This window comes from Lynx canadensis, chromosome A1 (assembly GCF_007474595.2).
Source record: "Lynx canadensis isolate LIC74 chromosome A1, mLynCan4.pri.v2, whole genome shotgun sequence".
Lineage (NCBI taxonomy): Eukaryota > Metazoa > Chordata > Mammalia > Carnivora > Felidae > Lynx > Lynx canadensis.
In genome coordinates this window covers 150310796-150325661 of record NC_044303.2, presented here as the reverse complement: position 1 = coordinate 150325661, position 14866 = coordinate 150310796, and the positions used below count along the sequence as shown (strand labels likewise).

The 14866-nt window shown below is 33.6% G+C and overlaps 1 protein-coding gene across 1 annotated transcript in view; it reads right to left on the bottom strand.

Annotated features, from left to right (window-relative positions):
* The window catches only part of RASA1 (RAS p21 protein activator 1), a 113392-nt gene that overhangs the window by 56899 nt on the left and 41627 nt on the right, over nt 1-14866 (bottom strand). Inside the window, 3 exon segments of the mRNA XM_030322350.2 lie at nt 1872-1942; nt 2586-2721; nt 3953-4105. Of these exon segments, the coding sequence (XP_030178210.1) occupies nt 1872-1942; nt 2586-2721; nt 3953-4105 (360 nt within the window).

Sequence of the window (14866 nt, the reverse complement as noted above, 5' to 3'; positions counted from 1 at the left end):
GTGGACTCTAAAACTGCAGCAAGAACTTTCTGTATCCCATTTCAGTAAAATGTATTTGTCCATCTTGCACTCTGAATGGATCTTTACCCAGGCAGAATTCTTTAACAGCGTGCATTGTTCATTTAGAAAATATTGGTTCACTGAGCTATGTAGACCTTTCAGACATAAATACATTTTACACAATCAAAACATCACATTCTTTAATATCACCACCAATCTCATCAGAAAAATCATGAACTATTTATATTTAGGAAGCTGTCAAACTCCTGATGGCAGATACAGGGTTTCTAAAATCCTCATTTTTTTATTCCAAGCTCAAATTTTGTCATTGGCAATAAATACTGCCAGTTATTTCCCCTGAAGTAACATAAAATAATCACTTTACCAAAAAGAAAAAAAAAAAAAAAGAAAGAAAGAAAAGAAAAGAAAAGTCAAATCCTCTAGTCTGAATAACCATAGTTTGCCTGTCAGTCATTCTATTAAGTATATGTGGTATACACAAAAGCAGAAGCTACCTCAGCTCTCAACTCAATGCTCCACTCACGCAGCCAAGGCACTTTGTGCATACTTCCCATTTCATCACACCAGTTTTCATCACAGAGAAGATTAAAAAGATAGTCATCATACAGAATATTAAAAGGGTTGAGATTTAATAAAATACGTTTTGTAGTTGCACCAAGAAAAACCTTAGAGAACACTGGTTGATACTGTTTACCTCTAAGTGTGTGGCAGTGAAGAACACCATACACTGTGGTGCCCCTGCCTTAATCTGTCCTAAGGTCCTAATAGATTTACTGCTCTGCTCGTTGCTCTTGTACCATCAGTGTACATGTATGTCACAGTGGAAAGGGTATATTTTATCTTAGTCTTATTAAGAAAGCAGTTTGGTTCTCGTGAACCCTCTAAAGGGATCTCAAGGATCCTCGAAGTTACATGGATCACACTTTGAGCACTGCTGTTCTAGATGATTCACTGGGAATTTACAAGTTATCCAAACTTCCTGAATTTGTAGTTCACCATTGTTCTTCATTATTGTATACATTTCCTTCCTTCGTTTTCTTTCATTTGCTTTTCCCGCTTAGATCACAAATAAAGGTACGCCAATAAAAACTAAATGAGAAGTTATTTTGTGGACAATCATATAAAAATGGAATCCTTATTTTGAAATTCCAGATACTTGAATCTTTTTTAAATTATTCTATTTTTAGAAATTTCACTATGCCCCAAAGTTATCGCTGTATTTTAAATGCTGCTGTTGATTTCAGTGAGAAGCTGTATACTCAGAATCAGTAAACATTTTGCCAGCAAGAAATAAATTTTCTATTGTAAAGTTAAACAGCTTACAGAAAGACACTGATAATTTGATAAGTATCAAATTATATAACAAATCAGTTTATGTAAAAATAATAAAACAAATTATATATAAATCAAATTATATAAAAATAATTTCTAAAGATTATCACGTTCTGTAGTTCTATGCCACACTTAAACTATTCACCCATCATGTAAAATAGAAGTTTGGTCATCATTTAAGTACAAGTTACAGTTAAGATATAAATGCCATGTAGTAATAAAAATTAAAGGAGAGTACAGAATATAACAATTATCCTTACTTTGTCAGAGATAGTCTAATAAAAGCTGAATTATTTCTGTCATCTTCACTGTGGCCACTCTGATCCAAATCCATATTCTGAACAAATAAGCCAAACACAAGAGTACAGGAACAATGAACTCAATATTAAAGGTACCTTCATCCTGCTACAATGCTATCTCCTCAAGTTCCAAAACCTTCCTAGTCCAAGAGCAATGTTTTCAAAGTGTGTCAAATGCCTGTTTCAAATGCCTATAAATGAGAATACATTATAAAATACCTTATTTCATCAGTGTCTGGAACTTTTGTGTAAGGTAGAATGGCTCGAACACGCCTTCTATCTTCTACTGGCTAAATAAAAAAAAAAAAAAAAAAAAAAAGATTTACAATAGGTAAATAATCTCTTCATGTCAAAGTCAAATCAGGTTATGTCCACATAAAGTTAAAACCAACAAAAATCCACATTATGAACACCACAGGATCAGTCAAACTATTTTTTACTCAGGCTATAAATACCTAAAGCCTAGAAATGCTGGTCTTGTTTCTGTTGCTGCTTTTTTACAAATTCTTTTAACTGTATAACCAATGTTTGTATCAAGTAATAGGAGTAACCATTTAATTTTAAATGAACTACACAGAAAATATAAATTAACCTTTTTCTAATGAGGTAGAAGGCATTTCAGAATCTTACGGCAACTTCAGGATTAGCCCTATACAATCAGTGATTCCTCCTCATTCCTTTAAAAATATTTGTTAAGCTATCACCATACAGTATTATAAAAAAAAAAAAAATTTAGAAATGTAAAGACAAAATTACAGAAAAATTTTTATTTTTTTAAAGAAGGTGGCAGTTTTGCTAATACAACAGAATTAAAATTTAATATGGTATTTCTTGAATTATAATAAACACCATAAAAAACTGAACAAGAGCTAACCTTATTAGTAAAGTGAAGTAATAAATTTTTGAAAAATATTTTATTCAAGTTTTACTTGCCTCTGGTGGTGCAACTGGATAAAGCAATTTTTCTCCTTTAAGCAAACAGGAAACATGACTGTAATAACCTATTAGGTCTGACAGTGAAGAAAAACGTCTTCCACCAATGTAGTAATCGCCACACATAGCAATAATCCTATTTGTACAGGAAAAAAAAAATACAGTATAAAAAAAATCTTTAGAGCCAATGTGGAGACCAATTTCTAAATTTAGAAATTCTAAATCTCTAATTCTCATACTCTTTTATCTACATCCTGTTTTAAAGTATCACTTATTCATATTTTCACCAATGCAAATTTACTTGAGGTTATTTCTTCTAAAAACATATATGTATATACTTGATACAAAATATTTATCTGACTTATAAACCCATTACATAATTTACTGCAATAAATATAAATCTAACTATAGATACCTCTGCTCACCTTTCATATTTAAGACTGAATAGCAATTTTAATAAATTTTCTCCGGCTAAAAGTAGCTTTATATACTCTTCAAATATTTATAGAGAACTATTTACATTTATTTATAGAGAATTATTATAAATTTCACGTTCTACATGTGGTATAAAGTACTTTGAAAACTCATTTTAAAATCTAAAAATTGGGGTGCCTGGGTGGCTCACTCAGTCAATTTGTGAGATCAAGCCTAGAGTTGGGCTGTGCACTAACAGCCCAGAGCCTGCTTGGGATTCTCTCTCTACTCCTCTCTCTCTCACTCTCTTTCTCTCTGTTCTTCCCCTGTTCATGCTGTCACTGTCTCTCATAAACTTATAAATAAATAAATAAATAAATAAAATCTAAAAGTCAAGGGTATACAACCATTTTATCAGTTAATGGTATAGGCACTATGACTTTTTTCCCAATGTCTGCCATAAAAATGAAATTAAAGACATATAGGTACATATATTTATACAGACTTTGATATCTGTGCTTAAAAATCTGTATACCTTTAACTGACATGAATGATTACAAAGAATTTCAGAACAATGAAGTAAAATAAATTAAAGGGCACACACCTTGACTCTTTAAATACTGTTTCCTCAATGTGGTTACTCTGTATTTAAAAATATATTGTCCTTTATTTCTGCTTTACCAAAGTTTCTTTATAATTCTTTATACTTTAAAAGTGATAATTATTTGAGATTAGCATAGTAATGCCCAGTAATCTGTTTTTAAACAAAAAATGCAAGCATTCAATAATATCTACTCTATAATCATCCGTTTCAATCACTTAACTGAAAACAAACCACTTTCCCATCATTTAAATATTGCCGAATCATTCACTTTTATTAAAGCAGGTATATTTAAGAACACTACAGAAAAATCACTGTATTATACAGTCTCCCAAGAGAAATAAAGACTTACCTAAAATGGTTGACAACATTTGTGTGGCTAAGGAATGAAAGTACAAAGGAGCCTGGCCTCCGATCACTCTCTCTTATAAGGTAGCTGCCGGACTTCCCTGCCTGCCTGAGGCGCTCTTCTGCTATAGTTCTGTCAAGTTTTCCATGATACCACCTAAGAGGAAAAAGGTGAGATTAGAATACAAATAGCAATCAGAACATTATTATTGGTAGTTGAAAAACATACTACTAGAGGTTTTAAATACCTACATGTAACTTAAACATTTACCTTTTACTATGAACCGGTTATTCCAATTTTAACTCCATTATTAACTTTCTGTCTCTCAAAAAAGTTCATTTATTCAGTTTTTAATTTGTTCTATAAGCTCAGGACTAATCATCTCACATACGAACCGCTTCCATTTCTGCCCATCTCTCTACCTCCAGGATTGTCTACCTGGTCAAGATACAAACACTTATTACAATCAAATCTTAATTTAAAAAAATAAAGAGTAAGATGGACAAATGGTAACAACTAATTTACTACCTCTCTATATACTGAGGAACCAAGATTTGATGTAAGAAAGCACACAGTCGCAGTAAGAAAATAAAACTTTATTCCTTTATGTCTGTGCCGTACAACAGGAAAACAGAATGATACTATCTAAAGACTACTACTCTAATTCCCCATTTCAACATGAAGCTGATTATTCCCCTTGTTCTTAAGATCATCTACTCCATAACCACACATCTGATCTTAATTCCTCAAATTTATTCAACAAACATGTGGAAAATAAATAACACCATTGTTCCTTTAACTTTCCTACTCTCAATTTACATATATTCTACCTAACTATATTACCAGATAATCTAAACAAATGACTGTAGCATCATCCATGCTACCAATTTATGCCTATAAAAAAGTCTCATGGACTGATATAAACAGAAGAATACTTAGAAACATACTGGAATTTTCACATGACCATGGTACAACCTTCATACTTGTAATCTTATCTTGGACACTCAGAGGAAGACAATAAAACATTCACATCAACAGTCAAAACTATTATAGTCCTAGGACTGCTTTTGTAAACTTGCTATAATGAAAACTTACTGTTCTTGACTCATTAGTTTATATGAAAAAAAAAATCTCAAAAGAATTTTCAGTTTTCTTCTAAAAACCAACCCATTTAATTGAAGTCTGTACATAAAATTAAATAAAACAATGAAAAAATCATGGAGCTTCATTTTAACCTATTAGGAAAAAAAGCTGCTAGTTTAGAGGAAGAAGGGAAAGACCAATCAACACTGCATTCTTCTATAATTCTAATCTTCTTTATCTTAGAGGCTATCAATAAGTAAATTTAACTTTCAGCTTTTTTTTTTTTTAATCTAAAAAGTTTAGACTAATGATGATTAAAAGTTCCCTGAGGAGTTAAAATTTAACCATACATGATCAGGACAAAATTTATGTAGAAATTTATTTAGTTGTGAAAATACATGTAACATGTCCTTAGAATATGAAACTGGTACATTACCTAAAGCAGTGTAGCTATACCACAGAGCAGATTTATTCACTGAACAGACAAAAATTAAAAACAATTTTAAGGAAAATCCCTCTTTTGTGTGTGTTACATTTGTGAAATTTCTCTTATGTTTTACCCAAAATATCAAGATTAAAAAACTGTATTTCATCTTTCATCTTTGAACCCACCATGAGATGATACACAAGGCCATGAGGTGTCACACAATTACTAATTTATAATAAATATTTGAATAAAATCCTTTACTGATATATAAAAGATATATATGTTATCTTTAGTTTTTACCTCTATGCTGTCAGATTCTGGAATTAACACAGGTATTCAGTTTAAGACAGAGACATTACTCTAAATAAACAGCTTTGTTTCTTGAATATTACTAATTCCCTTTATGCCAAAAGCTCATTAAGCTTCAAATACATGATGTAAAACATTTATTTTTTTTATTTTTATTTGTAAATGAATAAACAAAATGGGTGAAGAAGAGTGGGAAATACAGACTTCCATTTATGGAATGAGTAAGTCACAGGAACAAAAATCACAGCATAACAGTCAATGATACTGTAATAGCAATGTATGATGACAGATGGTACCTACATTTGTAGTGAACATAGCATAATACATAAACTTGTCAAATCACTATGTTGTACACCTGAAAGTAATACAACATTGTGTGTCAACTATAGTAAAAAAAAAAAAAAAAAAAACACCTGTCAATTATTGATTATGATTACAAATTAGGTTATCCAGTAATAGGCTGGATGAGCACACATGTAGTTGAGTCTGATCCTTTTTTAAAAGTTTTGAAATTCCACTGTTAAAAATCTCTGCTGTTCTACAAAAAAAAAAAAAAAAAAAAAAAGAATTATCTTAATCAAAACTTAGACTTTCTTGAATTATCTTTATTATTTATTTCAAATTATCAAGGTGATCATAACAATATTTTAAATATATCTGCAAACAATTTTAAAGCTATTGAAGCATAAAAAGTACTTTAATTAAACTGTAAAAACCTGGAAGCCAAAAAAAAATCAGTATCATACTAGGTAAAATAATAATTGTATTGTAATTGCAGATAGCATCATGACATGTAGCTAAAACAAATATTTTATAAGTAGATCACAAATCCAGCGTGATAGGATTTGACTGAAATACTTCACAGAGTTATAGGACCTAAATTACTATATCTAATGAGCAGTAGTCTTTGGGTCTTTAAAACAGTGTCTTTCAACCCCTTTGAACCCAGGACCTTTTTGATAAACATAAAATTTCACCTATCAGGAGATTCAGAATACTTAGGTTGTCAATTTTTCACAGAGAATCATTTCAGATTCTATTTAACCCCAGGAGCAAAAAAAAAAAGAAAAAAAAAAACAGCTGAAAATACTTTAACTTTCTGAAATTTGTAGTAAAATTCATTTTATATAAAAAATAATGTGGAATATGGCTTCTCAAAACATACCCCCATACCAAAGATATGACACTCTCCTACAGGAGATATGTCCCTAGTAGACATTAGTTTAAGATTCAATTTAACAAAAATGCTACACTTCCTAACTGTACACATAGTTACAGTAACATTACAAGGAAATAAAAAAATCTCTTTAATCATCCCCACTATTCATTTACAATCAAAGTCTTGTACCTTGTTAAGAGTAGTTTTGCTGGTTGGTGATTGTTTTCAAAGAAGTTAAAAAAAAACACCAAATACAAGAAATGCAACTGAGGCTAGAGTATCTCGAACACCTAAGTATTAACTGGTGTTGTATTGGATATGAGGATATTCTTTCTGAGTGTAACAGGAAATTACCAAGTATCTATGGGTGGCATTATCTAAGGTAAATTTGTTACTGTGCTTATTACATTTATGGCAATTTTTACTCACAGAATGTACGTGGCACAGAGTAATATTAATTTTAAAAGCATTTGTTAAATAAAGGAAGAAGTGTCAAATCATAAACCATAATGTTGGAAAAAATGTGACGAAAATTTCTTCTTTAATGTCCATAATAAGAAAGTTCTGATCTTTGAGGATTGCTAACTAGGTCTAAAAAGAATATGAAAATAATTTAGTATGACAGAGCTGAAAGAAGGATGGCTACACTGACGTTTCCTAAACGTCTTCAAAAGAGATGAAACCAAGTGGTGAGATGAAGACTTACCAGAAACGTCCATGACTAGGGTCAAGTCCAGCCTCTCCATTTTGCACCCCTTTACCATCATTTGTGAAATATGGAAAACAATCTCCATCTCAACCTTAATAAATTAAGTATTTGTCCTAATTCCTCTAAAAATATAAAAATGAAAAACTGCTACACAGGCTATAATTGCATAATGATTAAATAAAGACTGGAGCCATGGTGCTTCTGTTTGAAGAGAACCTTTGACACCTGGCTGTACAATATGGGCAAATGACTTAATTTCTGAGCCTCAGTTTTCTCCTCTATAAAAGGCATAATAACAGTATCTACTTCATAGGAGGTTGGCTTGATATTATTGTTAAGTGAATTAATACATATAAAACTATATATACATGTAAAAACTACAAGATTAATACAAATTTCATCAATGAAAATCTCAAATTTTAAGACTGTGGCATAATGGATGATTAGTCTGTAGATCACCTAAGCCCCAATTACCTTCCTATTTCCAGTTTTGTTCACCTTCCAGCTAATTTGGGGAAAAGAAGAAACCAATCTTTGTTTCTGCTAAAGTATCATCTTTAAGAGGAAATTTCTTTCCCCAAAATTCCTTTTCTGAACCATATACATTAAGTGGGACTGGAGGTGCCATTGTATTCATAAACTAGAAATTCTTCCATTTCTCCTGGCAACTCTGGAACAGCCTCAGATAGCTCCATTCTTTCTCAAGTGGATCTATTCTTTGGAGGGATGACAAAGCCAGTATGCATTAGATACTATGACAAATTTCCCTATTAATATAGCACTTTAATAGTAAAATATCTAATGTTCTCCTATTTAAAAGTAAATTGCCCCTCTCTCTTTTTTTTTTTTAAGGAGGTAGGGAAAACAGGAAATTTAAAAAGCATTTTTTTCTCAGCTAGCTTCGCAATTTTTTTGTTAAGAAATCTATTCTTTTTCCCAAGTTTTTATTTAAATTCCAGTTAGTCAACATATAGTGTAGTTTTTGTTTCAGGAGTAGAATTTAGTGATTCATCAGTTACACATAACACCCAGTGCTCATCACCACAAATGCCCTCCTTAATGCCCATTACCCATTTAACCCATTCCCCCACACACACCTCCCCTCTGGCAATCATCAGTTTGTTCTCTATAGTTAAGAGTCTGTCTGTTGGTTTGATCTCTTCCCTCACCCCATCCCCTGCCCTATGTTCATTTGTTTTGTTTCCTTTTTTTTTTTAATGTTTATTTTTGAGAGAGAGAGAGAGAGGAGGACAAAGCACAAGCAGGGGGACAGAGAGAGAGGCAGACACAGAATCCAAAGCAGGCTCCAGGCTCTGAGCTGTCAGCACAGAGCCCAATGAGGGGCTCAAACTCACAAGCCATGAGATCATGACCTGGGCTGAAGTCGGACACTTAACTGACTGAGCTGCCCAGGTGCCCTGTTTGTTTCCTTTCTTAAAGTTGAGAAATTAATAGGCAGATACAGAGTCCCTTGATATCCTTTTATTAGAAACTACATAATCAGTTTATCCAAAATATCATAACACCCAAGATGATACTGTATATTTAAAAAGTCAACCATAAAAGAGACAAGTTGGACAAGCTGCAGGAATTACTTTACCTTCAATTTGGAATGACATGAATTCTTTTTATAGACTCACGTTGTACACTGGAGGAGGACTTTGAGGGGTCTTACAGGGGCCTTTGTGCTCTTTAGTTGGTCTCTCCTGATCAGGAAAAATAATACAATTTTCCTATGCAACGAGAAAACCAGCTGATCTGAATATGGACAGACATTTCATTCCAACTATACAGTTACTTAAAACTAACTTGACAAGCCTAAATGGAAACTGTTTACTACTAGAAAACAATTAAATAGTGTCACCATCAACAGACTTCCTTCTTCTAAAAAGGAAACTAAACTGAAGTTGCCAGATCACTTTTACTTTCCACTATGCTCTTCCTCTTAATTATATCACTGACAGGCACCAAGTTCTTACAGAGAAATATGTATGCAGATATCCAATTGCCAAGAAATCTCTTCTGTCACCTACATCACTTGGGATTCTGTGTGCCTGATCATACCACAAACTCCTAAAGTTTTTCTGTAATTCTCAAAGATGCTAATCAGATTTTCTTATACATGTTTTGTCCTTCCTGAAATTAATCAGTTATTTCAAGATGGTAAGATACTAACCAAAAATTTGCTAAAACTAATATACATTTCCTAAAGCTCTATTTCCTTTCAACAGAATTCTTATAGTCACCAAGTCTGAGCTGATGGTGAAGGAAAGAAACCTATTTTTAAAGTGAATGAAAGTAATTATGCTTTATACTAAGTGACTTTATTTGGTCCTTTTTTTCATATCACTATGCAGAGAGAGTAAAATTTGGTCATTAGTAAATTCATTTGAACAACCACTAGACGTAACAGGTTTATTATACCTGCCCAGACTAAATATATCACTTAAACTTGAGGAAAAATGTTTATGTATGTTAGGTATATGTAATGTTTATCCTTATGTGCTTGGTATCTTGAGTATATTTGTGTTCAGGCAAATAACATGTGTGGGTGTAGTTAGTTATATACCTCAAGCCAAATTAGCTCAAACCAAGGGCAGAAATTCTATTTCATTTTGCTCCAAGTACATACTTAAGGGTAAAAAGAGTTTTAATTCTTGGAACTATTTCTAAAGAAAAGCACTACCATGTGATCTACTCATCCAAAATTAGTCTGCTGAACAACTAACATATGAAAGGTGGGTATCAACATAATGTTTACATAGACAAAAGTGTATAAAAGGCACTCAATCAAGATAGCCTCATTCTCATTACCCTTAACTCCCATCACCTTAGATAACAGACAATGAAGAGTAGAAAAAGCCACACTGTCTCTAAAAATGTTCTGAACTAATCAAACATGTTTTAAGAGAGAGAGAGGGAGAGATAGAAAGAGAGAGAGGAGAGGGGAGGGGAGGGGAGGGGAGAGAGTTTCTCTCTTCTTCTCTCTTCTTTCTTTTCTTTACTCTCCTCTCCTCTTCTCCTCTCCTCTCCTCTCCGAGCTCTCTCCTCGCCTTCTCCTCTGCTCTCTACATCAATGCCCCTCACCGACACCATACATCCCATCAACCCAATACCCATCCTCCTAGTCGGAGGCTAACATCATTCCTGCTCCAGCTCAATCAGTTATATCTATGTAATTTCACTGCCCAAAAACTCTCAATTCTTGCAGCTGAGTTTTTCTTAGAACCTTAACAACTATAGGGTCATAATGGTAGGAAAACAGGGCAAGGAAATAACTTGTGGCCCCCTGGTCCAACACCTTGAGGCAACATAGTTGTAAACCACCTTAAAGCAATCCTTTATCTTTATGTAAAAGGAAAACATTGTTTCTCCAATTTTCACAATGTTCAGTCTAAAACTTTGAAGGTAATGATGATTCAGTGGCTACCTATTGCAACTAAAACATTTCTTAACCTTTAAGATATATCTTTAAAATACTGAATCTGAAGGTTAAAAGCAAACTTTAGTCTAACACTGCCTTCTCCATCTCCAACAAACTACGGCCAAGCATTGTGCTACATGGGAGAACACCACTGAACACCACGACAGAGAAATTTATGATCTCGTGGAGAATATAGACAAACCAAGCAACTGATATCTGGTCCAGTAAGTACTAGAATACGTGGGCACGGAGTAAAACATCAGTGTTAGGATTTTAGTATACACTTCTGGAAGAAAAAAAAAAACAAAACTGATGGTCAAATGGAAACTTAAAAGATGAGTAGCAACTGATTCAGAAAAAGCAAGAGACTGAGAAGGTGACAAAGATGTCACAGGCAGAGGGAAAAGTACAGGCCAAAAATGGTTATATAGAGATATAAAAACAGGAGAATACTTCAAACTTTCAAAATATTCCTTACAAATCTAATTCTTATCAGAAAAAAAAATGGAAATAAATATATGCTTTCAAATTAGACTAGACTTACAACCTTACTTGCTGAACTTCTTTCAGTTCCTCAAACAGAAATGTATCTCAAAGAACATTTTAAAAGTTCAAGATTTCCTAAAATTTATTCTCTAATCTGGTGCCAGGGCACCTGGGTGGCTCAGTTAAGTGTCCAACTTTTGATCTCAGCTCAGGTCATGATCTCATGGTTGGTGAAACTACTAACAACAGTACAGAGCCTGCATGGGATTCTCTCTCCCTCTCTCTCTGCCCCTCCCTGTTCTCTCTCTCTCTTTCTAAACATAAATAAATAACCTGAAAAAAATCTTTATAATCTGGTCCCAGCAATAACCCTATGGGGGGCATTATACCATTATACCACAGCTCAAACCCCTGTCTCCCAACCAAATTACGTTTATTCACTCAAGCATTTTTAAAGCACCTACTACATTGTAAGCACCTCTCTCTCTGCACTTTCTCAAGGAGTTTTTCCTATGTAACTTTAAAAAAAAAAAAAGGTGGAAAGATTATGTAGCCAAAGGTCATTCTAGAAGCACTTCCCATGAATTTTTTTTCCCTCAGAATTTTCTATTCTCTATTTATTCTTACTCATGGAAATATCAGTCCTTCCGTGCCAGCTCAAACTGTAACTACTATGAGAATGATTCCCAAATTCTTCTCACTAAAGCTCATTTTCTTCCTAAGCATCAGGCCTAACAAGTACCTAAAATCTTCAACATAAGGTCAATACAGCCAAATCTAAAAAATTAGCAATAACCCTTACCAACACATATGCACAAACACACACACACCTCTTCCTCTTGCTTCTCTATACTGTTAATGGCACCAGCATCCTTCCTAACATTCAGACTCAAAACTTCAAAACCAACTTTGATTCCTTCCTATCACTCTAGCCATAAAACTAGTGCCAATTTGCAGATCACATCAACATCACTGGAGTTGCAATATACAAATTATTCTCCAGTTTTCCATTCCCTCCTCGAATACTCCAAGCCCTCTTTTCTTCTCACACTGTTCTTCCTACAACTGTGGGAAGATCCATCTTCCTGGTAGGCTCTTCCTAAACCATAGGCTTAATCATTTTACTCTAATAACTTAGAAATCTACAAATGGCTATCTATTAGCAAATGAGGGACAAACTATTCAACATGGCATTCAAAGGCCACCACAAAAGGCTCCAGTCTATCTTTGAGAGAGAGATACAGAATTTAGAGAAAGACAAAAAAGAAAAAGAGGTTTAAGTTTTGAAGTATGTTCATCATTATCAAACTTAACATTTGTCTATTGCTTATCTAGAAATGAGAATTAGCTATCCGTTGACTTTTAAAAAGCTATTTTTTTCCACTATGGTATCTTACATTTCTTCAAGTTCATTATGAAACCAAAAGGCCCTCAACAGCATAACCATAGTAACTATCTAAAGAAAGAACTGTTTTCCAGGTACCATGGCCAGAACAATGATACCTTAGAGGGCGTTTGTTAAAGGCAGGAGAGCAAGGCACAAGCTAATAATTATTCCTCATACTGGTTTTAAATTTATACACTTTTAGCTTGTCTCTTCAAATAAACAAATCTGGTCTCAAGGCATTCTTGCACAAAGAAATTAAACATTAATAGCTCTCTGAAATCTATCCACAAAATGTCAGTTTAAAATGTATTAGCAGGACACCTGGATGGCTCAGTCAGTTGAGCAACCAATTTCGGATCAGGTCATGATCTCGAGGTTCACAGGTTCTGACCCATGTCAGATTCTGGACTGACATATCAGAGTCTGTAGGCTGCTTCATATTCTGTGTCTCCCTCTCTCTGCCCCTCCCCCGCGCTCGCTAGCTCGCTCTCGCTCTCTCTCAAAAATAAACATTAAAAAAGGTTTTAGTAAAAAAAATAAAATAAAATATATTACTTTGATAGATTTGAATGTCTACTATCCCAATTTTTGCTAAGTTTCAATGAATTACAAATAAATTACAAATAAATTATCTAAGAAACTACAGAAAATTTTGATTAAAATTCTGTATTTACATTAACAGAAATCAAAGGATCAACCTATTGATTTATTAAAATTAGGGGTTTGGGGGAGCACATGAATGGTTCAGTAGGTTGAGCATCCAACTTCGGCTCAGGTCATGATCTCATGCTCATGGGTTCAAGCCCTGCATTGGACTCTGTGCTGACAGCTCAGAGCCTGGAGCCTGCTTTGGATTCTGTGTCTCCTCTCTCTGCCCCTCCCCTGCTCACACTTGTCTGTCTCTCAAAAAATAAGATAAACCATTAAAAAAAATTAGGTTCCCCCCCCCCCGAGTGTATTTTATTTTGCATCAACAGTTTCTCAAGCAAAACAAATAACCATAATTGCTGGTAAGTATTTAATTTGCTTCAGTACTCCTATATGAAAACTATGGAAAACAAGACTGTTATTCTCAAGTTGTTTCTCACTTAATAATACATAAGGTACTATTTAATAGTACATAACATGTAATAATACCAGGAACAATTGTTCAATCCTTGGCCATATCAAGCATTCTAACATTAGATATCAAACAGTACTCTATACAGTTGGCTCTGAATAATCAGGGGTTAGGTGTACCAACCCCACACAATGGAAAATCTGCATATAACTTTTGACCCCCCCCAATATTTAACTACTAATAGTTTACTTTTCAAGCCTTACTGATAACATAGCCAATTAAACAGTATTTTATATGTTGTGTGTATTCTATATTGTGTTCTTATAATAAAAAATGTTACTCAGAAAATCCTAGGGAAGAGAAAAAAACATTTACAGTACTATATGCTGTATTTATTGAAAAAATCCACATGTACGTTAATCTGTGGAGCTCAAACCTGTGTTGTTCAAGGGTCAACCAGAAAGTAAGTATACTTCTCTGAAAGTATGTTCTCTGAATATCCCTGAAGATAGCATACTTCATTGAAAACACTAGATTTTTTAAAGGAAGCTTTTGCCTGTTAGCCATTAGTAAGAGATGCAACATGATTCTGTACTTATTTATGAACATGGTGTTCCAGCACCTAGGCCCCCCAAACACCTTTACTTTGAATTCTCACAATATCTGTTATCTACCCAACTTACTGAAACTCAAAGATGCTGATTTGGAAGTTGCCTGTTCAGCAGCCATCCCATTCGGGGAAAAGACTCCCATGCCCTCTCTGGGAGGTCTTTCAACATCATGGTTTCTGGAGAAGCTTTCATTTAACTTGAAGGACATTCCAAGGTGAGTGAACCAAAAAGAATCAAACTCTATGTTCAAATATTCTGTTCA